At 42.3% G+C, this 27,979-nt stretch overlaps 1 protein-coding gene across 2 annotated transcripts; it reads right to left on the reverse strand.

Annotated features, from left to right (window-relative positions):
* Positions 1–4,506: 4,506 nt before the first annotated feature.
* On the reverse strand, positions 4,507–27,769 carry LOC148021000 (uncharacterized). 2 transcript variants are annotated; one of them, XR_015694659.1, is made up of 4 exons: positions 27,363–27,769; positions 5,308–5,463; positions 5,090–5,198; positions 4,507–4,989 (listed from the first exon to the last, which is right to left on the reverse strand). XR_015694659.1 is itself a non-coding variant. In XM_087698824.1 (4 exons), the coding sequence occupies exons 1-3, from the start codon at positions 27,678–27,680 to the stop codon at positions 5,137–5,139; spliced, it is 540 nt and encodes a 179-aa protein (XP_087554950.1). In that variant the 5' UTR covers positions 27,681–27,766; the 3' UTR covers positions 4,507–4,989; positions 5,090–5,136. The 2 variants fall into 2 exon arrangements, 1 of the variants encoding a protein (XP_087554950.1); XM_087698824.1 differs by having other exon boundaries at positions 5,304–5,463; positions 27,363–27,766.
* Between the last annotated feature and the right edge of the window lie 210 nt (positions 27,770–27,979).

Consider the following 27,979-nt stretch of genomic DNA (forward strand, 5'->3'; position numbering starts at 1 on the left):
AGCATCAGAAGTCTTCGGTGTAGGATCCTCAATGACTGCTAAATGTAGAAAAGTAAATGATGAGGGTGCAGCCACTGCGCCAGAATCCTTATGGTCCTTCTTCTTGGTGTCCTTGTCTTTGTCGGGGCAACCCTTCTTCCAATGACCGGTCTTACCTCAAATATGGCAAGTTAATCCCTTCTCCTTGTCCTTCTTGGATTTGGTGTCCTCCTTCTTTTGGTCCTTCCCCTTCTTCTGAGAGGCTGGACCAACCAATGCCTCCGATTTGGAAGCATTTTGTCCCTCCAATTGTTCCTCTTGGACCAAGACCATAGGAACTAGCTCTTCCCACCAAAGAGTGGACTCCCGCCCTGATGCAATAAGAGCGGAATAAAAGGTACCGAATTGTGGCGGCAATTGGGACAATAAGGTGATCGCCATGTCTTCGGAGGAAATAGACTTCCTCGCATTTTGAACCTGCATCTGAAGCTACCGAAGCTTGTCGATCTATTCCCGAAGCGAAGAAGACTTATCCACGGACAAGGTCCGTATTTGCACCTCCAAAGAAACCCTCTTCATTAGGGTCATCCAGTTGGTCGAGCTCCAACCATATCTCTCGAGCCACCGTCAAATGCTCGATGTGAGCTATCACGGTTATAATACAAGACAAAAAAAGAAAAGAATGAATCCTAGCATTCAATTTGTCCCAATGAGACTAGGCCTTGGTCAGGGCCTTAGTCAACTCTGCACAAGCATTGGAAGAGAGTTTTGGATCATCTCGCACCGAGGGCCGATTAATCTCCTCCATTACAAGCTCTGCCAAATCATAAGACTCCAAAATGGCCAACATCATCACGCGCTAGATGTGGTAATTGTCACCATCAAGCTTCTAATGTAATGGAAGAGCCAGTAGGACAGGCACCTTCCTACCCATAATCGCCTGGAACTCCAAGTCAGTTTCTGTAGACATGTTCACCTACAATGCCTGCACAAACGCAAAAGCAGCTCCCTCTGACTATGAAAACGCAGCCTGTTAGGGCTCTTTCCTCCACTTCTCGAAACTTGTTCAATCGCCGAAGGCAATGAAAATGTAAAATTTGCAGTGGAAGGCCTAAAACACAGCCTTCCTCCCCTTCAAACAACAACAACTTGCAGAAAATTCACCAAATGGACTCCTTTCCTGCACGCTCACACTCGCTCCAGCTTTGTTCTAATGCGCAGTCCTCCTGCTCGTCCTCGAATTCTGGAAACGTAGCCTTGTGTCATGCTGAAATCTCCTCTTTAGGTAGGTTCTTCAATCAGTCAGTCCGTCTTCACCGCTCTAATACCATGTCAGAGTGCATCGATGCGGAAGCGTGGGACCAAGACTGAGAGAGTGTGAACACAGAGAGAGGAGAGAGAGGAGACAGTGAAACGCAAAAAATCTGCAATATAGAATGTTGTATAGGAATGTAGAAATATACACAGGTGCAAAGAGAATATCTATGTATGTCTCCGCCTTGAGAACCTCAATCCCCGTCAACCCCCATGTTGTCTGTCACCAGCAAGTTCTCTGTCAAATGCAAGTGAACAGAGTGTGTTGGAATATTTCTATATAAATAGCAAAAAATACAATGAAAAATAACCAAAATCAAGTCAACTACATTTAATGCAACCGATTGCATAAAAATTGTCCATGTGCTGCTATGCACCTACCACGTGGCAACTAGTCCAACTCCTGACGTGGCTCATGCGATGCGACTGCCAATGTGGCATTGGCCATACTGCTATGCAACACTATTGTCTAGGGAATGACCTCTCTAACAAGCAAGACATACTAATTATGAATCCATAGTATGTGTTTTAGTCAACCACCTATCCAAACTAGTTGATGTGACCCTAGTTCAAGAGGGGAACTATCAAGAGAAGCTTCACCAATTCCTTGCCCCAATTGGCAAGGTGGTGGATGAAGAGTCAAGGATAATGTTGGCCCGTCCCTTTTGAACTAATGAGCTACAATTTGTTGTTATAAAAATGAAGAGAGGAAAATCATCAAGGCCAGATGGTATACATGTTGAGCTTTGCTTTGTGGCCTACATGTGGAAAAGATATTGCCAACTTTGCTAAAGCTTGTATGAGGAGAGAGACAATCTCGCTAGAGGTTAATTAAGACAGAATCAAATGACTCCCTAAAAGAGTGTCAGGACTGAGCCTTCCCAATGGAGGCATCTAACAATTATGAACATAACATATAAAATAATGGCCAATGCTTTAACTTTAAGGATTAAGTTCCTGTTGGGGAGAGTGTTGCACAAAGCCCAATATGGATTTGTGCATCGACGCAAAATACAATATTCCATTTTGAATTGGATGATTGTAGTTGAGCATACTGTGGAGATTGGGGGAGACTTTGTACTAATAAAAATGATACTTGACAAGGCCTATGATAGGCTTAGGTAAGATTTCTTGTTGGCAATATTAAGAAAGTTGGGTTTGGGATAAATTTTTGCAAAGTGGTAGCCACAATTTTTTCAAATGCCTCCACTAGGATGGGAGTCAATGGATTCATGTCACATCCATTTCACTTACAAAGGTCTCTATGATAGGGGTGTTTGCCCATTGGCCCCACTGTTATTCGCTATAGTTACAGACTCACTTCTCAAGGCTCTTCAATATAGGATGAAGGCTCGTTAACTGAAGGCATTACCACTCCCAAATGGATCACAAATGTACATATAGCTTTTCGTTGATGACAACTCAAACATAGCGAGGGCAAAAGAAGATAATGTAAAAGGGCAGCTCTAAGTATACAAGGAATACTTTGAGGTCTCAAAGGCTATGGTCAACAAGCCAAAATCAAAGTTGGTTTACTTGGGTTTGAACAACCCCCCAAACTGGCTACATAGGATGGAGATAAGCATAATTAAAACTAGGGAGGTACTCACATGTTTGGGGACACCCATAGAGCTTTTGTCAGAAGGGTAAAGAAAATGGATTGGTTGGTGACAAAACTGGAACAAAAGGTGGCCAGTTGCCACTTTCCTTTGTTGGGAAGATGGTAATGGTAGATAAAATTATGATACCAAGGGCCACATTTGCTATGGTAATCATCCCTTTCAACAAGAAGCAATGTGGGAGGGTGGACAATTTGATGGGTTCGTTTCTGTGGAATTGTAGGACAAAGAAAAGGTAGTAGTCAGTGGCATGGAGCACTCTCATCGATGCTTGGTACAATGGAGGAATGGGATTTGAGAAGCTATGTGGCTAAGTGAGGAGATGCTTATTTAAATTTATGCCAAAGGTTAGAGGGGCAAGAGCCACGAATGATCATCACTAAGGCAGTGCTATGTAGGTCAACTTTGGTTTGGGGGGGAAGTGGGAGATGTTGACTTGGGAAGACAAACTATTGGCATCAACCACTCAAGAGGTTTCCAAGGGCTATACACAAGCATACAATGACAAAGTCCCCCCAATCAACAAGAATTCCAAACTCTCCTTCAAAGTGGCCAAGGGAATTGTGCACTAGATCAATACCTAGTCTAAGGAGAGGGTTGAATTGTGCACAACCCAAGAGATTGGTGCCAGATTTAACTTGGATATTGAAGAGGAGCAATAGCTAGAGGAAATTCTTCATGCCAAAGCCCAAGGGTGGCCAAAGGTGTGGACCTCCTTAGTGAACCAAAGAGGAAAACCAACATTTAAGATTAGAGCAAGAAGGGATCTCTAATAAGAAAAACTTGAGAATTTCTTGAAGATCCAAAACAAATGGAAGAAGTATTATCCTCACACTAGTGTGAAGACTTGGAAGATAAAGACAATAAGAGCATGGAATGCCACACCAAGCAAACAACTTAACCTCTTACTTTGGATGGTTGTCTCAAAGAAATTACCTACTCTAAGATTAGGTTGGGAGATTGATGGTTGTCAACACAAACTACATGTTTTGTGCAACTCAAAAGGAGACAATTAAGCACATTTTTTGGTCTTGTTGAGAGGCAATGGCAATGTGGAGAAACATTAGGGACTGGTTCAAAGTAGTTGGTCTGAATGACATGATTAATAGGAGTACAACCCTTTTTGGAGATCAAGGACAGCTTGATAATGAGTCATTGAGATTGTGTGAAGATTGAATGGCCTACGTAGTAATTCAACTAGTGGCTACGTTTTGTTGCAATCAATAACGTGTTCTAGATGTATGATGTACAAAGCAACTAGATGTATCACTATAGCCAATTGATGAATGAGCAAAATGTATTGCAACCTTAAGACTCAAGTTGATATTGGGGTGCAAGTGGGCTTTCCTTGACTGATAGTAATCAGGGATGAAATCAACAAAATGAAGGGCATAATGTATCTGATAGAATATACTCATAACAAGATAAAATCTTATCGAAATTACTATTGTAATGTGAGTTTAATCAAAGCATCAAAGTCAATACCGACGCATCAGATAAGTCAACTCACGCATATAGCTAACTTGCCCAAAAAGCAGCAGCAGCTAGAAACCTTGTAAAGAACAGGAGTACGTACTCACAAAGAAGGATGCTGTGATCAAGCTACTTCAAGATTTCTCTGGTAATCAACAATCAAGATAATACTCTTGCTCAGCATTATCATTCTTTCCTCTTAGATGTCTTTAGTGAAGCTTTCAGGAGCAATATCAAAGAGTACTTGTTCCAATCAATAGATACATCTTGTTTGACAAAGGAATCTTGGAAGCAAACAGCATAGAGAGAGAGTGTGAGAGATATGTGCACAAGTGGTGCAACCACACTTTTCCATGTACAGAATATATGCTGAAAGAGAGAGAGAGAGAGAGAGAGAGAGAGAGAGAGAGAGAGAGAGAGTATATGCTCCACTTTAGATCAAACCTATGTGGTAATTTCTATGTCCAACATGCTAAGATTGGCTCATACTGCACTTCCTCATGGGAATGACGTTGGTGTTTGTATATAAGTTGAGTGAGAAAAATATTCACCCTCTCACTTTAATAATCAGTGATCCGACACCTTACTTGAGCGAGGCAGATTCCTGAAAAGTTCACAGAAGTCAGACTTAGCAGGGGACCAATATTCTGCAGAACATTCATGACCCTTTCTAAGATCATGGAGTAGGAATGAGAGTAATTCACCTTTAAAGTTGCACATGTGCAATCACATGTAACCCTAACTGTTATCTTCAAGTGGATGATTTTTGAGCATCTGTAAGAATCTTGACTACATCCAGATGATCTTCAGCTTCTGCAAAGGACAATGGCTCAATGGGCAAACAAGCAAATGTATTGTCGATTTAAAAATAAATCCATGTGTACAGCTCATATAGCCAACGAAATTAGCAAAAGCAACCTGCCTTCGTTAGCGGTGTGCATCCATCGGAATCCTTGGCAGAAACACTGGCACCTGCTTGCAGAAGGGCCTTCACAATTTTGTAATGGCCTGCATATGCCGCACGATGAAGACTAGTAGACTTGCCTGCTCTAGTACATTTATCAACTTGGGCTCCATTCTGATAAGCATGTATATAAATTAGTGTGTGTTATGCTATTGCAAACATCATTCTAGAAAGGCCCATGAATTCACTCGTTTAGCACCACCCAATTCCATGTTACAAACCAGAAAAAAAAAACCTTTACATTAAATGCAGCAGTTTGCACTGTTGAGAATTTCGGTAGAGAGCTGCTCAGCCCCTTAATTGAGACATCATTAATGTTTTGATGATGAAGAAAGTGCCAAAGCCATGGAAACATTAACTTGGTGCATTCCTATCTGGCTTGCTTCAACCCATGCTTCATAGCCATTTGGTACAGCAATCCCCTCCCTAGTGCACCCACCTCATCCAAAGCGAGTGAGCTTTGCCTACACAGCCCAGATTGGTAGATACATCTTGATGTAGGGCAACATGTACTGGGTCCCATCATGCAGTAGACATTGGGCAGAGCATAGCATCACATATACTTTTCGTTAGACTTTTTGGTGATGCCTTTGGGATAGTTGGTGGCCAAGGAGAGTATTCTATTTTCTATGCCTTGTGGCATTGGGGGATTAGCGGTTGGTTGGCCTCGATGCAGAACGATCGAGTTTGCCAGCATTCCCCACTGGAGCGATTTAAGACTCCAAAGCATTGCTTACGGTCATGCGAGGTGGTGCAATTGGCGTGGAGAAGTGCCCATCGACTACTTAGCTGAGTAGAGGCCCACAGGAGGTATATCTCATGGGAAGCACTGTTAGCAGTCAGTCGGTCAGGCCATGGTATATTGTAGGAGACATGATGCAGGATAGTAGTGTGGCTAGTCAATGGTTTTTCCAAGTAGTGAGATTGTTGGATTATGTTGATGCTATATAACTGACACCAAGAAGCGAAGTGGGAGGGAGATAAGTCAGCAGGGTTTGCGTGACAGATGTTTTAGTACTTGTAATGGTGATTGTACTTAGACAAGACTATCACACACAAAACTGAAAGGAAAAGAATGTTTTGACACTGCACCCTTGGAGCTTGTTTCTACCGATCTTTGTGGACCAATGAGGACGAAGTTCTTTAGAGGGAGCTTGTATTTCATGCTAATTGTGGATAATTACAATAGGATGACATGGGCCTATTTCTTGAAGCTGAAGTCAGAGGCTTTCTCCAACTTTAAGGATTGGTTGCGCTTTGAGGAGAACCGATCAGGGCGAAAGCTAAAGATCTTACAATCAGATAAGGGCAGAGAATTTGTTTCTAATGAGTTTGCTCGTTTTTGTGCAAATCGTGATATTCACCAAGAGTTTGCCAATACAAACACCTCTCAAGAGAAGGGCATCTTGGAGCAAAAGAATCGCAGTGTGATCGAGATGGCCTCTATCATGATGGAGCATCATCAGACACCTTAGTATCTATGGATTGAGGTTGTGGCTACTGCAGTTCACATCCCTAATTGTTCCCCTACTTCCACTATTGTTGGTATGACTCCTTATGAGGCATACTTTGGATCAAAGCCAGATGTTTCTTATTTCAGGGCCTTTGGGTGTGATGCTGCCTATGTTCACATCTCAAATACACAGCGTGACAAATTTGAAGCGGCTTCCAAAAGACAAGTGTTTATGGGCTATAGCTCACAGTCTCAAGGCTACCAATTGTATGATTCTGTTAAACGGGATGTCTACACAAGCCGTGACATTCAATTCGTGGGGGTTTTAGCTCCAGAGGGGGGTGAGAACCACCCTGTTCTTGGAGATCCCGATGATAGTTGGGCCCCAACGACTATTACTCTCGAGCATGTCTCTTGAGGACTCTTCTTCATATGAGAAGCCTAGTTTCCAACCGCCGAATTCACCAATTGCTCCTTTGTTATGTCGGTGGACCTTCCAAAAACTTCAACAAATGGAGAGCGCCGAGAGATCCGGCATCCTCCTTGTTGGGCCTGTGACACACTCCGAGATTCACGAGTCAAGGGAGTCCCTAAGGAGTGCCAACTGCAGGATGAACCGCAGAGGTCACGGAGGCACTAGGCATATTCTATGGAGCTTGTTTGCTCTACTACTGTTTGGTGTCCCGTGTTATGCAAGATAGAGAGCCTACCTTCGTGAAGGAGGCTTTATAGTCTGATCACTGGCGGAAAGCGATAGAAGCCGAGTTGGAGGCTATTTGTAGTGACAGGTTAGACACGGAGATCGAGACAGACAGTCGTTATGCGCAGTGAGAGACAGAGAGAGTAAGATTGAGCAGCGTCAAGAGTGAGCATGTTTGTAGGTACAATGACAAGTGTGTACCTTTAGGTTTTTAGATAGATATATATATATATGTAAGTACAAGTGCTAAGGGTGTGTTCACACCCGAGCACATTTAAAGGCACGAGACCTTTATTCCCAACAACCTCCCACCTAGAGGCAATGTGCCTGAAGAGAAAAAAAGAATCAACTAAGTCTAGGTATGTACAAATCTGAAATACATATGTCTATCCAACTCCCATCATCTGTCGGCAATGAGTAAACCTCTCTGCTAGAAGACCCTTCGTGAGAAGGTCTGCAAGATTATCATCTGTATGCACTTGGACAAGCTCAATGCCCGTGCTATCAAGTACATCTCTAATGAAGTGGTACTTCACCTGTATATGCTTTGTCTTTGCATGAAAAACAAGATTCCATGCTAGCATGATAGCACCCTAACTATCACAATGGAGAACAGCTCTGAGATGCCAAGCTCTCCCACCAGACGTGAAAGCCATAAAGCCTCCTTGCATGCCTCAATGGCAGCCACATACTCTACCTCTGTAGTAGACAATGCAACACACTTTTATAGCCTAGAGATCCAAGAGACTGCTCCTCCTGTGAAAGTAAGCACATATCCAGAAGTGGACTTCCTACAGTCCGCATGACCAACATAGTCTGCATCCGTAAAGCCAACAACAAATGCCTTCTGCTTTCCAAAGCAAATGCACAACTCCTTTCTGCCTTTGAGATATCTCATAATACCTTTCACTACATCCCAATGCTTCTTGCCAAGGGTTGCCATGTATCTACTAACCACTCACACTACAAAGGCAATGTCAGAACGTGTAGCAACCATAGCATATATCAAACTACTAACAGCTGAAGCATATAGTATCTTGGCCGTTTCAGCCTTCTCATCATCAGATATAGGGATGTCCTCTGCACTGAGTTTCACATATGAAGGCAAATGGAACCCCAATTGTTATCCCCCCCCCTCCATATTGAATCGCTGTAAAACTTTGGAGATATACTCCTGCTGAGATAGATAGAGTAAGCCTTTCGATCTATCTCTGAGTATTCGCATGCCAAGAATGTGATTTATATCACCAAGATCCTTCATGTCAAAGCTGCCATGAAGACTTTGCTTCAGTGAGTCCAAGGCATGAGTATCCCTGCCAGCAATCAGCAAGTCATCAACATACAAAACCAAGATAATCAGGCTGTCATCTGCTGCTTTCTTGGTGCATAAGCAATGATCCACTTGACTTCTATGAAAGCCTTGGGACTGCATGAATGTATCAAACTTATGATACCATTCTCTTGGTGCTTGTTTCAGCCCATACAAACTCCTTTTGAGTTTGCATACCATCTTTTCTTTCCTTTGTTCAACAAACCCTTTAGGCTACTGCATATATATGTCTTCATGCAGATCACCATGTAAAAACGCAGTCTTTACATCCATCTGTATGAGCTCCATATCCTCAACTGCAACCAAGCCCAAAATGGTTCTCAATGTAGTCATCTTGACTACAGGAGAGAGAATCTCATCAAAGTCACTTCCATGCTCCTGCTTGTACCCCTTTACAACCAATCTTGCTTTGTACTTTGGGGAGGAACCAAAAGTGACCTTCATCTTATAAACCCACTTGCATGGAAGTGTTTTCTGCCTCTTAGGCAGCTGCACCAAGTCCCAAGTGCCATTTTTCTCAAGAGATTCCATCTCTGACAACATGGCTTTATACCATTTCTTGCTGTCCTGTCTGTCCATTGCTTCCTTGAAGGAAGGCGGTTCACCACAGTCTGTCAACATGACATAATCAGTCACATTGTTTGCACCAAACTACAGGAGAGAGAATCTCATCAAAGTCACTTCCATGCTCCTGCTTGTACCACTTTACAACCAATCTTGCTTTATACTTTGGGGAGAAACCAAAAGTGACCTTCATCTTGTAAACCCATTTGCATGGAAGTTTTTTCTGCCCCCTTAGGCAACTGCACCAAGTCCCAAGTGCCATTTTTCTCAAGAGATTCCATCTCTGACAACATGGCTTTATACCATTTCTTGATGTCCTGTCTGTCCATTGCTTCCTTGAAGCAAGGCGGTTCACCACAGTCTGTCAACATGACATAATCAGCCACATTGTTTGCACCAAGAACAAATCTATCAAGTTATCTAAGTAGCCCTAGACGATCTCCTAATCCAATGGTCATTGTATGCTAGTTGTTCCTGCAAATTTCCATTTTAAGCATGCTATCTTGGCATTTCAATCTGCAAATCAGCATTAACAGCTTGCTGTCCTGGCTGTTCCTGCACGTGTACTGGCTCATTTTCATGAGCAATAGCTGGCTGATCATTTCCAGCATCATTTCCTACATTCACAAGTTCATTTACAGTAGATATTTGCTGCTGTACAACGGGCACATTTTGTTGTCCAAAAGGTATTTCTTCCCGGAATACAACCCTTCGGACCTCCTCAGTCTTTTCGGGCTGTTTGTGCATGCGATCTTCCCAGAAGATAACGTCATTGCTGCGTACTACTTTCCTTTTCTCGGGATCCCACAATTTATACCCCATTTCACCCTCATCACCATATCCTAGGAAAAAGCATTTACAAGACTTTGGCTTAAGTTTGCTACGTTTTTCTTTACGAATGTGCACAAAAGCCTTGCAGCCAAACACTTTCAAATGAGCATATGAAGGTGGCTTGCCCAACCACACTTCTTTGGGAACTCCCCCCTCCCAAAGACCTGTTTGGTGACCAATTAATTAAGTGAACGGCTATCATAACAGCCTCTAGCCAAAAACCATGGGGTAATGCAGCATGAGACAGCATCGTACAGACCTTATCATGTATGGTCCGATTCATACGCCCTGCAACTCCATTTTGGGGCAGATTATGAGGAGCAATGAGCTCCCTCTTTATCCCTTTGCTGTCACAAAATGCTTGAAAGGCCTTGGACACATATTTCCCACCATTGTCAGAGCGAAGACACTTAAGTGTCTTGTCTGTCTGATTTTCAGCCAATGCCAATAATTTTTTAAACTTGTTAAGCACTTCATCCTTGCTACAAATAGGGTAAACCCATACCTTCTGTGTAGCATCATCGACAAAGGTGACAAAATATTTTCTTTCCCCTAAAGATAATCCTGGCATTCGACATACATCCGAATGTACTAACTCTAGAGGATAAGATTTCAAAGAAAGAGACTTTTTATGAGACGTTTGTGTATGTTTGCCATAAATACAATGATCACAATGCTCAAAATCAGCATAACAAAGACAAGGTAAGTAACCCAAACGAGAAAGCACTTTCATTCCTGTTTGACTCATGTGTCCCAACCGGCCATGCCACAAAGAATCGCTTGGTTGGTTCGTCACGACAACAACATGGTCACGCACACTAGATACATGAAGTGGATACAAAGTATCACTCTTGCAACCTCTGGCAATAACCCTAGATCCCTTACAGATCTTCCATTTTCTATCACCAAAGATGGTATAAAAACCATTATCATCTAGCTACCCTATGCTAATCAAGCTATTCTTGAGCTAAGATACATGTCGTACATGCTGAAGTGTAAAGACAGAGCCGTGCTGAAACTATAACTGCACACTGTCAATGCCTGCAATCTCACATGCATAGTTGTCCCCAAGATGGAGAACACCATGTGGATCCCCTATATAGGCAGAGAACCACTCAATATAAGGGGTGACATGAAAGAAACCACTTGAATCGAGAATCCAAATATGCATGTCATCATCTGTATCTACAAGTAAAGCATGTGCACCAAAGTGTGAAGAGACAAAGAGTACATCACTCCCACTATCACTATCATGAGTAACTACATTCACCTCTTCAATTTTTACACTGCTCTTCTTAGCCTAACTATCCTTCTTCTCTTCCTTGCTATCATCTATCTTCTTGCCTTTTCCTTTCTCTTTCTTCCATTTGTAGCAATCATGTTTAAAGTGACCCTTCTTGCCACAATGATGACATTCAATATCTTTGTGACATGATTTATTACGTCCCTTGCTATCATATTTGCCCTTTTGCTGTGATCTGCCCCTAGTATACAAAGCATGGAAGACTTACTAGATGCATTGTTCTGCCGATTCATCTCTTCCATTAAGTAGAGTACTCTCTACATCAGCATACAAAAGGATTACATTAGAATTGCTCATAGCAATCCTGAATGTATCCCAACTCTCTGGTAGAGTGCAAAGCAAGAAAGTAGCCTTAAATTCCTCATCAATCATGAACTTCAAGGCAACCAACTAGCTGCAAATGGAGTTAAACTCACTCAAGTGAGTAGACATTGTTGTACCCTCTTTCATACGCAAATCCATAAGCTTTTTCATCCAATACACTTTGCTTGCAGTACTCTTTTATACATACAATTCTTCCAATCTAGTCCATATAGCATATGCAAAATCCAAATCTTCAATGTTGAACAACAAGGCATCAAAGAGTAAAAATTACAGAGCGCAGCGAACAGAATCTGATAAAGAGATATAGATAGAGAGTACACAACACATAAGAGGAGAATTAGAAAATGTCTTTAGCTCCAAATAACTGATACAGAGATGGCTCTATCCACCCGTGCGCTTCCACAGTGAAGCTTAGATGGCGATCTAGACAGAAGATAGGTAAAGAGCTTAAGGCTAGCTGGAACAACTCTGGCTGGATAAAAGATAGATGATTGATGACTGTGAAGGGGTTTAGTTTTTAAAGCCCGTGAAGGCGATTAGATCAGTATGACCAACCTACCATATGAGCCTCCACTAGTCAGCCAAGGAATATTCTCTTTACCGTCGGGCCGGGGGCGCTGCCCCCGGACCCCCGCCAGGGGGCCAGCCAGGGACCGCTTCTGCAACCCACGGACCCCAAAATAGAGACCCATTTTAACTCCCTTACCCCGCAACTTGATGCAATGTGTCTCGAGTTGCTACCAGCTTAACTACTCAGTCCAACCCAAAGATTAGACCCACAATGGTCACCTTTTCACCAGCCGGTCACATAGACCTCCTCTGATATACAAGTTAGAACTCAATCAATGTCCGAGCTCACATTTGGCTTCTCCTCATAATGGGGGCCTTACAACTTTGAGAACCATGGATCATTGATGGCACCTTATGAGGATGGGGCATTGAGCATATCTAACACCCCCCCTCAATGTCCACCCATAGGTGAACTATCTCCTCGGCCCAATGCCGAGTCTCTGAAGATGAACTTGAAGCAAACCCTAAAGTACTTTGGTGAAGATATCTGCTCTATTCTCCTCTGTTGGACAGTAGACCAGTTCCACTATCCCATCCTCCATCAAAACACGCACATAGTGATACTAGATCTCTATATGTTTGGTGCATGCATAAAACACTAGATTTTTGGCAATGGCAATGCAACTCTGACTGTCACATCTTAGCACGGTTGATTCTTCATCCAGCACTCCCATATGCCATAGGATCCTTCTCAACCATACTGCTTCACATGCAGCAAAACAAGCTGCCTTGTACTCTGCTTCGGTAGAAGACAATGCCACTGTTGGCTGCTTCTTACTAATCCAAGAGGAAACAATAACCAGAAACTGACTTCTTGGAATCACTGTCTCCTACCCAATTTGAGTCACAATTTCCCACAAGAGAAGTTCTGGAACTGTATGTGATATCACAGTCAAGAGTTTCCTTCAAGTGTCTGAGCACCCATATCCCAGCCTTCCAATAACTCTCATGAGGTTTGTTTAAGAACCTGCTCAAAACACCAGCAGCAAAACTGATATCTAGTCTGGTATTACACAAGTAGATCAGACTATCGGCCATCCTCCTGTACCTCCCAATGTTTGCCAATGCTGATGTATCCTCAACGGATAACTTTGCATTCACCTCCATAGGTGTAGCTATCTCCTTGCACTCGGTCATGCAAAATGCCTTCAAGATCTCCCATGCATACTTCTTCTGAGAGATGAAGATCTTTCCTGGCTCTTGCCAGACTTCAATTCTCAAACAATAGTGCAGCAAGCCCAAGTCTGTCATTTCAAACTCAAAACTCAAAGCCTTTCGAGTTTGGTTGATCATATCTTCATAGTTTCTTATAATAAGAAGGTCATCCACATATAGGACAATCACTACAGACTTTTCACCATCCCTGTAAACATACAAGTTAACATCTAAGGCACATCTTTTGAAGTTTAAGCTTAAAAAGAACTTATCTACTTGCTGGTACCATGCCCTGGAGGCTTGTTTCAGCCCATACAATGCCTTCTTCAGCTTACACACTTTGTTCTCAGAATGGGAGACCTCAAACCCTAGTGGCTGAGCCAGGTACACCTCCTCCTTGAGGTCACCATTTAAGAACGCTAACTTAACATCCATTTGGTAAACTGGCCACTGCTTGTGGGCGGCCATTGCAAGCACTGTGCGAATAGTGGTCATTCTGGCAGTTGGGGAAAATGACTCTTGAAAATCAAACCCTTCAACCTATGAAAATCCTTGTGCAACTAGTCTAGCTTTGTACTTTTATAAGGTACCACCAGCCTTTTACTTTACCTTCCTGAGCCACTTGGTGCCAATAACCTTCCGCTTTGTTGGCCGATCCACTAGCTCCCAAGTAGCATTCTTCGTTACGTTTTCATACTCGGCTTGCATAGCTGCCTTCCATGCTGGATCTGCAAGTGCTTCTTCTAAGTCAGTTGGCTCACTTACTTCTCTCATAATCTTGGCCATCGAGGACATATTGACTATATGAGCGGAAGCCCTCCTTTGCTCCTCTATTCTCTGAGACCTCCTTGATTTGCCTGCCTTCTCCTCAACAGATGTGGACATAGGATTATTGTGGTCATAGAGCTGCTTCACCCAACGTGGCAATGGCTTTTCCAATGGGGTGATGTCAGGTTAATGAACTTTTTCCTCATCATCTAAAGATGATGTTTCCTAATTCTTAAGGATAGGGACAGCTCTCGGGACAAGTTCATAGTGAACTACTTCTTCGCTTGATGATAAAGTGGAAGAACTTGCCTTCTCCTCCACTGTATGTAGTTGCTCCTTGAACACCACATCACGGCTCGCGATAATCTTCTTTGCCTCTTGGTCATATAATTTGTAAGCCTTCTGCTCATCACTGTAACCCAAGAAGATACATTTTCTACTTTTTGGTTGTAACTTGTTTCTCTCCTCATCTAGAATATGTGCATAACGTTCACATCCAAAAATTCTCAAGTATGAGACAGATGGTTTCTTACCAGTGCAAGCCTCATGAGGTGTTTTTCCCTTGAGAGCCTTTATGTAGCTCCAATTTAAAATGTAGACTGCAATATTAAGAGCTTCAGCCCAAAAATGTTTAGGCAATCCCTTGCCCTTTAGCATGCATCTTGCTATCTCCACAATGGTACAATTTCTGTGTTCCACAACATCGTTCTGCAAAGGTGTGTGAGGCGTCGTCAATTGACGCTTGATCCCTTTGCTCTTGCAAAAGTCTTCAAACTCCTTTGAGTTGAACTCACCACCACTATCTGTTCTAAATTTCTTCACACTTTTCCCTGTTTCATTCTCAGATTCTTTAAACTTACCAAAAGCTTGAGCCTTATCACAAAGGAAGTACACCCACATCTTCCTATTGTAGTCGTCGACAATCAACATAAAATAAAAAGATCCCCCCAAGGCCCGTGTAGGCATCTTTCCACACAAGTCAACATGCACCAACTCTAGAGAAGCATGTGCTCTATTCTTACTTTCTTATAGAAATGCCTTTCTCTGTTGCTTGCCCGTCATACAAGCTTCACATGGTTCCTTCAATTCAGTCATTGCAAGTAGGTGAGTAACCATACCTTGCTTGTGCATCTCCTTCAATACTACAAATCCAATGTGTCCAAACCTTTCATACCAAAGCTTACTTGTGCCCACTCCAACGGTGGCTGTAAAAGCACTTAGCTCATATAGGTTGTTCCTTCTTTCTCCTTTGCCAACAACTTTGCCATCACTGTCAAGAATTTTTGCACCTATCTTCTTAAACCTCACTTCATGACCAAGATCAATTATGGCAACAACTGATAATAGATTTCTTCTAATTTCGAGAACATACAACACATTTGAAAGCTTTTTGATATTACCGTTTGCAGCAACAAATGAAATAGTACCTATGCCCGCAGCAAGGCATTTTGCATCATTTCCAACCATCACAGTGATGAATTCTTATAGAGGCTGCATAGAACTGTATAGACCTTTCTTGTTGGTCATGTGACGGAAAACCCCACTATCCAATACCCATGAGTCAGTGGTAGATTCTTCTTGCGCCAAGGAGCACACCTCCTCAATGGTTGCCATGAATAACTCCAAGTCTGCTTCAGCCGTATTGGCTGTCTCTTTCCCTTTACTTTTAAGGGTACCATTCTTTTCAACTGCCTTCTTGACACGACAATCTGCGATTGCATGTCCTTTCTTCTTGCAATAGAAACACTCTCCTTAAAACTTTTTCTTACCGCCCTCCTTTTTGTCACCATCATTTTTGGTAGAGGAATCACCTTTGCCTTTTGCATTGGCAGAGAATGCAGCATCTCCATCGTTGCTTCCTTCTTGGGCTTTCAGCCTCAACTCCTCCTCCAGCAATAATGCACAAAACTCCTCAAAACTCAAAGCTTGAGATCTCACCTGAGTATTAAGGGCAGTTACTAGTCCATCAAACTTTTGTGGACAAATCCGAAGACACCTCCGAGCTAGCTCCTCACTAGTCTTTTGTATCCCAGCTCTAGCCATCTGGTCACGCAAATTCTTAATCAGAGTGATGAATGCTTCAACTGTCTCTTCTTCAGCAAACTTATCACAACTCTATAGAAACAGAATTTGTATCCTTTTTCACTAGTTTGTCTATATAATGATTTATTAAAAATTTGTTTCCTTTGCACTAATTAGATATAAAGAAAAGTGCATTGGAGCTGGCCACTGATGAGTGGTCACAGGTTATGGTGGACCCACACGGTGGGTTAGAGAAAAGATAGTTCATACTTCCACCTATATGGCCCGATTGGGCGCCTATGACCAGAACTCACGCATATCAAGGTTAGACTCGCACACAGAAAGGATTGATGCCTTGAAGTGTGGGCTATATCCGCCAGAACAAACAGTTACAATCAACAAGATGGCATGATCATGAAATGCTTGTACAATGTGTATGTGTGGGTTGAAAGCTTAAACTGCACATTTCTTTGCATAGAAAAGTCACATGAAGATTCTGATACCGTTTTTGCGATGTACACGGAAAAAGCTTTCATATGACACCCATATTGGAGGGTCCCTAAACTTTAGGAGGTCCCTAAATTTTAGGAGCCTCGAATTAGCCTAAAAATGCTAGTCCTAAAAAATAGGAATATCATTCTAAAAATAGTAAATTCTATACTTTGACTGTGCTTACTAAATTTGGTTGTTTCTATTCTTGACAGTATTCAGCCCAAAAAGGAAGGCCATAGAGAAGAGACAAGTGTCAAGACACTTGTCACACAAGTTTCCAAGTGTCCCACCACTTATCACATCTCATGACATGTGGTTGGACACTTGTCTTGTGCTACTCCACTTTCCCCTTTTGTACTAGCTCTTCCCCCTCCTATAAATAAGAGCTCGTTTTTCTTCATTCAGCATTATTTTTCTTTACTGTAAACTCATGTACAGCACCCACAGATAGCCAAAAACTGGCCCCATCCATCCCCATCATCATCCCCCACTTCTCCATTATCAAATTCCTCCATATTCCCTCTTCTATCACTGCTGTTTAACAGGACAGCAAGCCTGTAAATTCATTACAGCACCTCCTTCTCGAGCTCTTTCTTCCATTTTAGCAACAAGAAGCAAGCCCTATCCATGTACTGCCGATCAACGATGGAGAAAGGCTGATTTCCCCTCTTTCTTCTCTCATACTATAAATAAATCAATTCTTATCATTGCATAATAGATAATGCATATGTCTTTGTACATCTTTGCATGATCTTGTGAGAGTGAGAATTACTTCTCCTCACTCTCAAGTTGATTGTAACTGAGCTCTTCCCTAAGGGACTTGGGTTGAGCAAAAATACATTCCTTCGGGGGGGGAGGGGAGGGGATTGTTGCCCATCTTCAACCCTCAATCTTGTCTCCATTACTTTTACATTTTCATGGCTGTAATTTTGTGAGTAATTTTCATTTTCGGCTTTAAGTGTTCATTCTCTTTTATATTAAATCTCGAAAACAAGCGAATATCATAATTGTTAAGCATACTACGTTGTTCGGGGCGTTTACAAAACTTCTCCGCTACTAGCTGTTGCCCATCTTCAACCCTCAATCTTGTCTCCATTACTTTTACATTTTCATGGCTGTAATTTTGTGAGTAATTTTCATTTTCAGCTTTAAGTGTTCATTCTCTTTTATATTAAATCTCGAAAACAAGCGAATATCATAATTGTTAAGCATACTACATTGTTCGGGGCATTTACAAAACTTCTCCGCTACTAGCTGTTGCCCATCTTCAACCCTCAATCTTGTCTCCATTACTTTTACATTTTCATGGCTGTAATTTTGTGAGTAATTTTCATTTTCAGCTTTAAGTGTTCATTCTCTTTTATATTAAATCTCGAAAACAAGCGAATATCATAATTGTTAAGCATACTACGTTGTTCGGGGCGTTTACAAAACTTCTCCGCTACTAGCTGATTCTCCAAGTTTTGAATCCTTGTTTGGTTTCGCGTTTCATACTAACTCCTCAGTACATTCCAAGTCTCTGATGCTTTGGTTGTATACTGAATCAAAGTCAAAACATTGTCAGAACAGCTTGTAACTAAGGCACACAATGCATCTACATTCCTTCGTTTCCAAGCTCGTAGAATATCTGCATTCCGAGGAATCATCACACTAGGATTTGATGGGTCAAGGGTAGGCTGTGGTTCTACATCAGTCCCTAGCACAGTCTCCAAAAGCTCATAAGAATCAAGGATAGTTGTAATTTTGAACTTCCACGAGGTATAATTTGTACCATCTAACTTTCCTTCATTGAAGGTTGGTGGACGAATCCTCAGTGTTTGAATAGCTGATACAGCAGCACCACCTCCTGCACCGCTTCCTGATGCACTAGAACCGCTTCCGAAAGACGACATTATTCCTCTTTGATGTTGAAGCCTTTGCCTCTTGCACACTCTTCAATCCCTAGAGCCCCCTGGACTTTGATACCATATAGAAAATTACACGGCGCAACGAACAGAATCTGAGAAAGAGATAGAGCTAGAGAGTACACAACAGATAAGAGGAGAATCAGAAATTTTCTTTAGCTCCAAACAACTGATACAGAGATGGCTCTGTCCATCCGTGCGCTTCCACCGTGAAGCTTAGATGGCGATCTAGACAGAAGATAGGTAAAGAGCTTAAGGCTAGCTGGAACAACTCTGACTAGGTGAAAGATAGATGATTGATGGTTGTGAAGGGGTTTAGCTTTAATAGCCTGCGAAGGCAGTTAGGTCAACATGACCGACCTACCATATGAGTCTCCACTAGTCGGCCACGGAATATTCTCTTTACTGTCGGGCCAGGGGCGCTACCTCCTTGGGACCCCCTAGCCAGGGGCCACTTTCGCGGCCCCCAGACCCCAAAATAGAGGCCCCTTTTAACTTCCTTACCCCGCAACTCGATGCAATGTGCCTCGAGTTGCTACCAACTTAACTACTCAGTCCAACCTAAAGATTAGACCCACAATGGTCACCTTTTTGCCATCCGATCACATAGACCTCATCTAATATACAAGTCAGGACTCAACCAATGTCCGAGCTCACCTTTGGCTTCTCCTCATAATGGGGGCCTTACAACTTTAAGCACCATGGATCATTGGTGGCACCTTATGAGGGTGGAACATTGAGCATATCTAACACGGAGATCGATAGCTCTATGGTTGAGCGTGCAAGCTCATTTAACTCATCCTGATCATCCTGTTCCATGTCCGTGGGCTTTGCCACTTTGGTTTTAATCGGCTTTGCAAGGAGACATTGGCAAGGTCAAGATAGCAGACATACGAACTACGCCCGTGTACATATTTGCATTCCTTTGTATTTAGCATACTTTATACAGCAAATCTTCATGCTCTCCTATCTCTCTCTCCCTCTCTTCTCTCCATGTTCACCCTACTCTCTCAATCTTGGTCCCACGCTTCCACACCGCTACACTCTGACATCAACATCTATAAATAGACAAGCTGCCCACCATTCAACCTTCTCTCTTCTGTGTAGGTTTCTCACCCTTGTGTGCAAATCTCAGCCATCAGTATCCCACCACATGGCAGTCCAACCTTCGTGACTACTGTCATCACCTTGTCTACTCCTCTATTGCAATGTTCTATTGCAGTGTTTTACTACAACGTTCTACTGCTACGTTTTGATGCTTCACCCACATCATCAAGTATCATCCTTTACATTTGCCTTAGTCTCCTCACACTCTGGTGATCAACATTTGGTGTTTCTCTCACTTCGTCACTTAGATTGGTGGTCACAACACTTGGGATCCATCTCCGATGGACATCACTCTCCGACACTTCATTGCTCTACCCTTGGGCATTATGTACACTTACATTCATTTATTGCATTCATAGTTTTTCCATACGGCAGTCATACATCATATGCAAACGGGTATGAAAGTATGATTGGAGTATAATTCAAGCCTTGGAGCTGAATCAAACATTGCCCTAGTTTCAATCCTAAAAATCAATAAAAATGTATCTAGAGTAACTAAGATAACAAGCTGAATAAAAAATTAGAATTTCATTATTCAAAAGCTTTCGATTCTATAAAATAGTCACTACAAGTAAGGCTTTCAATGATCAAGACATAACATTGATTTGCCTAAGAAAATTCAGACTTTGATTTCTAGTCATTTAAGTCAAGACACAATCAAGGTACCAATGGTAGCAGCTGCCATACAATGCTGTCTATGGGAACACAACACCTTTTCTTAATTGAATTATCAAGTTTTGATGCTTTTTTTAGTCATTTATGCCCTCGAAAAAGTGGTCAAGTTTGAAATAGAATATCATACTCCGGCTTTCATACGTTTTTTGTTAGAATTTGCCGGTTCTATGGGCAACACCCAATGTAATTTGTGTGGTGTGGACACTTATTAAAGTGTCAATGTAAGGTGTGTACACCTAGTGTCTTAGAAACTTAAAGTAGTGACACTAGGCTCTAGAGTAAAATAAACCTAACTCTAGTTAGTTGGTGGAAGGCTAGTTAGGTCAATCCTTGACCTAAACATAAGTTGTACTTTCACTCTATCTTTCACTCTAGCAAGAAAAGAATCAACTAAGTCTAGGTATGTACAAAGCTGAAATACATATATATCCAACTCCCATCATCTGTCAACAATGAGTAAACCACTCTGTTGGAAGACCCTTCGTGAGAAGGTCTACAGGATTATCATCTGCATGCACTTTAACAAGCTCAATGCTCTTGCTGTCAAGTACATCTCTAATGAAGTGATACTTCACCTGTATGTGCTTCGTCTTTGCATGAAAGACGGAATTCCGTGCTAGCATGATAGCACTCTTACTATCACAATGAAAAACAGGTAACTCTGTACTGCCAAGCTCTCCCACCAGACATGAAAGCCATAAAGCCTCCTTGCATGCCTCCGTGGCAGCCATATACTTTGCCTTTGTAGTAGGCAATGCAACACACTTTTGTAGCCTGGAGATCCAAGAGACTGCTCCTCCTGTGAAGGTAAACACATACCCAGAAGTGGACTTTTTGCAATCCGCATGACCAGCATAGCCTGCATCCATAAAGCCAACAATAGATGCCTTTTGCTTTTCAAAGCAGATGCACAAATCCTTTGTGCCTTTGAGGTATCTCATAATACCTTTCACTACTTCCCAATGCTTTTTACCAGGGTTTGACATGTATCCACTAACCACTTCCACTGCAAAGATAATGTCAGGACGTGTAGCAACCATAGCATACATCAAACTGCCAACAGCTGAAGCATATGGTATCCTGACCAATTCAGCCTTCTCATCATCAGATGCAGGGCTATCCTCTGCACTGAGTTTCACATATGGAGGCAATGGAACCCCAATTGTTTTCCCCCCCTCCATATTGAATCGCTGCAAAACTTTGGAGATATACTCCTACAGAGATAGATAGAGTAAGCCTTTCGATCTATCTCTGAGTATTCGCATGCCAAGAATGTGATTTATATCACCAAGATCCTTCATGTCAAAGCTGCCATGAAGACTTTGCTTCAGTGAGTCCAAGGCATGAGTATCCCTGCCAACAATCAGCAAGTCATCAACATACAAAACCAAGATAATCAGGCTGTCATCTGCTGCTTTCTTGGTGCACAAGCAATGATCCACTTGACTTCTATGAAAACCTTGAGACTGCATAAATGTATCAAATTTATGATACCATTCTCTTGGTGCTTGTTTCAGCCCATACAAACTCCTTTTGAGTTTACATACCATCTTCTCTTTCCCTTGTGTCACAAACTCTTCAAGCTGCTGCATATATATGTCTTCATGCAGATCATCTAAGAATGCAGTCTTTACATCCATCTGTATAAGCTCCATATCTTCAGCTTCAACCAAGCCCAAAATGGTTCTCAATGTATTCATCTTGACTATAGGAGAGAAGATCTCATCAAAGTCAACTCCATCTTCATGCTTGTACCCCTTCACAACCAATCTTGCTTTGTACTTTGGCGAGGAACCAGAAGTGACCATCTTGTAAACCCATTTGCATAAAAGGGTTTTCTGCCCTTTAGGTAGCTGCACCAAGTTTCAAGTGTCATTTTTCTCAAGAGATTCCATCTCTGATAACATGGCTTTATACCATTTCTTACTATCATGTCTATCCATTGCTTCCTTGAAGCAAGACGGTTCACCACAATCTATCAACATGACATAATCAGCCACATTGTTTGCACCAGGAATGAATCTATCAGGTTGTCTAGTAGCCCTAGACGATCTCCTAACCCAATGATCATTGTTTGCTAGCTGTTGAGCCTGCAAATTTCCATTTGCAGCTTGCTGTCCTGGCATTTCAGCCTGCAAATCAGCATTAACAGCTTGTTGTCCTAGCTGTTCCTGCATATTTAGTGGCTCATCATTATGGGCAATGGTTAGCTGATCATTTCCAGCATTATTTTCTGCATTTGCAAGTTCATTTACAGCAGGTATTTGCTCTTGTACAGTGGGCACGTTTTGCTGTCCAAAAGGTATTTCTTCCCGGAATACAACCCTACGGACTTCCTCTGTTCTTTCGAGCTGTTTGTACATACGATCTTCCCAGAAGATAACATCATTGCTTCGTACTATTTTCCTTTTCTCGAGATTCCATAATATACACCCCATTTCACCTTCATCACCATATCCTAGGAAAATACATTTACAAGACTTTGACTCAAGTTTTGTTGCGTTCTTCCTTACGTATATACACAAATGCTTCGCAACCAAACACTTTCAAGTGTGCATACCAAGGTGGCTTGCCCCGACCACGCTTCTTGGGAAACTCCCCACCCAAAGACCTGTTTGGTGACCGATTAATCAAGTATACAGCTTTCATAACAGCCTCTGCCCAAAAACCATGGGATAATGCAACATGAGACAGCGTTATACGGACCTTATCCTGTATGGTCCGATTCATACACTCTACAACTCCATTTTGGAGTGGATTATGAGGAGCAGTGAGCTTCCTCTTTATCCCTTTGCTGTCACAAAATGCCTAAAACTTGAAAGGCCTTGGACACATATTCCCCACCATTGTCAAAGCAAAGACACTTAAGTATCTTATCAGTCTGATTTTCAGCCAATGCCAAGAATTTTTTAAACTTGTCAAGCACTTCGTCCTTGCTACAAATAGGGTAAACCCATACCTTCCGTGTAGCATCATCGACAAAGGTGACAAAGTATTTCTTTCCCCCTAAAGATAACCCTGGCATCTGACATACATCGAAATGTACTAACTCTAGAGGAGAAGATTTCAGCGAAAGAGACTTCTTATGAGACGTTTGTGCATGTTTACCATAAGCACAATGATCACAATGCTCAAAATCAGCAAAACGAAAACAAGGCAAGTAACCCAAATAAGAAAGCACTTTCATTCCAATTTGACTCATGTGTCCCAACCGGCCATGCCACAAAGAAACACTTGACTACTCGGTCACGGCAACAACATGGTCGCCCACACTAGATACATGGAGAGGATACAAGGTATCACTTTTACAACCTCTGGCAATCACTCTAGATCCCTTACAGATCTTCCATTTCCCATCACCAAAGGTAGTATGAAATCCATCGTCATCTAGCTAACTTGTGCTAATCAAGCTCTTCTTGCGCTGAGATACATGCTGTACATGCTGAAGTGTGAAGACAGAACCATGCTGAAACTGCAACTGCACACTCCCAATACCTGCAATGTCACATGCATAATTGTCCCCAAGATGAACAACACCATGTCAATCCCCTATATAATCAAAAAACCACTCACGATGAGGAGTGACATCAAAAGAAGCACCTGAATCTAGAATCCAAGTATGAATGTCAGCATCTGTATCTGCAAGTAAAGCGTGTGTACTAAAGTGTGAAGAAACAAAGAGTACGTCATTCCCACTGTCACTATCATGAGTGACTGCATTCACCTCTTCAATTTTAACATTGCTCTTCTTAGGCTAACTCTCTTCCTTGCTATCATCTGTCTTCTTGCCCTTTCCTTTCTCTTTCTTCCATTTGTAGCAGTTACGTTTGAAGTGACCCTTCTTGCCACAATGATGGCATTCAACGTCCTTACCACGTGACTTACTACATCCCTAGCTATCACATTTGCCTTTCTAATGTGATCTGCCCCTAAGTATGCAAAGCACTGGAAAACTTATTGGATGCATTATTTTGTCGATTCATTTCTTCCATGAGTAGAGCATTCTCTACATCAGCATACAAAACGATAGCATTAGAATTGCTCATAGCAATCCTAAATGTATCCCAACTCTCTGGCAGAGTGCAAAGCAAGAACGTAGCCTTAAATTCTTCATCAATCATGAACTTCAAGGCAACCAGCTAGCTGAAAATGGAGTTAAACTCACTCAAGTGAGTAGACATTGCTATACCCTCTTTCATACGCAAATCCATAAGCTTTTTCAGCCAACAAACTTTGCTTGCGGCACTCTTCTGTGCATACAATTCTTCCAGTCGAGTCCAAATAGCATAGGTAGAATCCAAACCTTCAATGTTAAACAACAAGGCATTAGAAATCGATAGCTTGATGGTTGAGCGTGCAAGCTCATTTAACTCATCCCAGTCTTTCTGTTCCATATCTACAGGCTTTGCCCCTTTGGTCTTAATTGGCTTTGCCTACTTCTTCTACAACAAAATATTATAACATTGTTTTTGCCAAACTGCAAAGTTATGTGCTCCTTCAAGCTTCTTAATGTGCATGAGATGACTGTTGTCACTGCTGCCAGCCATGATTTTCAGCCCAAATGTGACCAAAAAATTCGGCAAATGCAGGCCCAAACTGTCACACAAGTGACCAAGGTACAAACAAGTACCAACCAGCAATAAATGACCACGTAAAAGCAGAAATTTCCGACTTGCAAAAAAAATTACAGAAGCATAAACCTTGTGCTACAGCAATCCACAACTGATTACAGCTGTTCCAAGGAAAAATACATCACATTACATAAGAAGTCCCAAATTTTAGCTGCAATTTCTGTTGTACATACACCAATTGGCACAAAATTTGACACGCACTGTCGAAAGGCCCAAAATTTTTGTGCTCAAAGCATCAACTATACATCTGCACTATCTCTAAGATGCATAGAATAGGCCAATTTTGCCAAAATAGAGCAATTTCAGCAAAACCTCCAAATTTTTCCAAGTGCTAGATGTCCAAATTGCATGGAATTAAACCCGCATGTACATAAAATGACCAAATGGCGCACAAATTTCGCCCAAACAGCAAAAGCCCCAAATTGCACGAGGTCCAATGTGCATCTATGTCGAGAAATTGGGTAGATTTCAGCCCAATTCTTGCATGTACATGAAAAACCCCAAATGTTGGAGGCAAAATGTCACAAATCCTTGCAATTTCTGAGACAAATATCACTGTTGTGTCTTGCTTGCATCAAATCTGGACAAATCCCCAAATTTTTCGGGTCTAGTGTGCACAAATTCCAATGAAATTAAAAAAAATTCACTAAAATGTGAAAAACCCCAAAATTCCCGGGCAAATGTGCACGGATTTTGCAATTTCTGAGTCAGATTGTCCAATTCTGCATTAAAGTCCTCAAATACAGGAAAAGCCCCAATTTTTCAAGAGCAAATGTGCACAAATTTGTATTCTGTGCTTATACATGCAAAAGTCCGGTAGGGAAAAGGGAAGGAAACCTCCTTTTTTCTTTTCTTTTAGATTTCAGCAAAAGAAAAAAAAAACATTGACGACAACCCCCTGGTCAGGCCCTCGCGTGTGACTATCGGACAGGTCACGGCCTTCCTGTCAGAGCACCTGCTGAAGCCTGTCCTGTCACCACGCGTCAGCTGCCTGACCCGTCCAGCTAGCAGCGTGTCAGTTACCTAACCCACCCATCGACCTATAGCGTGCCCTGCGACACCTGCAACTCCTCCTCACCTACGACACTTCCTGCTCGCCTGCGACACCTGCAACTTCCTCCTCACCTGCGACACTTGCTGCTCTGATACCAGTTTGTTATAACAAAGAGTGCGAGGATCGAGACACGCAATGCTTTCTCACAGTAGAGAGTAGAGAGTAGAGAGTAGAGAGCAGTAGAAAGGAGAGTAAGCACGACACAATGGGTATTTGGTACAATGACGAGTGTACCTCTTTAGGTTTTAGATAGATATATATGAAAGTACAAATGTGCTAAGAGTGTGTTCACACCCGTGCATATATAAAAGGCGCGATGGCCCTTTATTCCCAACACATCCTATACTTCTTTTTCTTTAATAGCCCAAAATTAGATCCTTAAAACCAATGGGAGCAATTTCATCTATTCTTGTTTTCAGTTTCCTTTCTCTGCAATGCCCCCCCGCCCCCCCAAAGGCAGTATTGTGAGTATTTCCTGTAAAGAGAAATGTTGAAATTTTGTGAAACAATCGTTCCTATGACCAGGATTGGCAGGGAACGGACGGGGATCAGCCAGGAAATGGGAATGGCAGTTTCAGTGGATTGGGGGAGGTTGTTTCAGAAACCTGTTCCGAAGTGCTGAAGCAGCAAATCTCTGTTTCTATGCGAATGCTGATGAGGCCAAATTGTTCTATTCGTGGAAAAAAACATGCTTCGTTTCCCAGTAGACCATGAACCAGCGACAAATGTAGGTGTTAGAGTTAAGGTTGAAGGCACATGCAGGAGGTGACATTGCATCTTGCTTCTACAAAAAGCAGCAGCGATGTCTATCAAACCACCTCAGCCCCAGATTCTATTTGGCGCTGGGCCTGAACGATCTCAATCACCCGTTTGACTTGAATATCAAAGAACAGATCGGAAAGAATGATGAACAAATTCTGAATGACCTTAATAATGTGCGCTATGCTGATAGTCCATTTCATGTGCTCTCAACGACAAGATGACTGATTTGGGAACAACAGGACTTTGAAGGAAGTCGAGGCAAACAAGCCTGCATCCTCAGGTTAAAGTCCTGAAAACCTAGTGCCTGTATAATCAGGCGGATAGAGAGACTAAGGTTTTGCACAAAACGCTCTGAGACAGGGGTGTACCTGGAGGAGGAGAAGGCATGCGTCGAGGTGGCCATTGCGAGCTGCATAATGAAGAGGGGTGTATCCGGAAGGATCGTGCCCGTCCACAGGCACACCCCGCTCCAGGATGAGGTGCCGCATGCGCGAGAGATCGTTGGATTGGGCTGCCCCTGCCAGGCTTCTGTGGAAATCGAGCTCCTCCATAGATTGCCCCACTCCTCCCCCTCCTCCCGCTGAGCCAGAGCAGCAGCAGCAAACCCCCTCCCCATCATCCCCACTCATTTCTCGGCAGACACAGGAAGTTGAGTGGAATGAAACAGAATACACACCCATGTGCATCCGATGCAATTATGATTATGATGAGTATTATGCGACCTTGAATGAGCGTCATGTAAATAATACCTCGAAGTGGTAGATCGCTATTGTTGGCATATGCTTATACAATGGTGTATTGACAAGGTGATAGAAGTTTTAAGAAAATTACTTCCTCTTAACTTCAATTAAGTGATTCATTTAGTCTTGAAATGTGTAGATAATTTGGTTTTTCAGATATAAGAGTTTATTTTAGAAATTTAAAGAAAAAAAGTGCTTTCTCTCTCTCTTTGTGTGTGTGTGTGTGTGGAGATGGTTACATACAA

Source organism: Lygodium microphyllum, chromosome 18 (genome assembly GCF_053477565.2).
Source record: "Lygodium microphyllum isolate KBCC chromosome 18, Lygodium_microphyllum_v1.1.10, whole genome shotgun sequence".
Taxonomy (NCBI): Eukaryota; Viridiplantae; Streptophyta; class Polypodiopsida; order Schizaeales; family Lygodiaceae; genus Lygodium; species Lygodium microphyllum.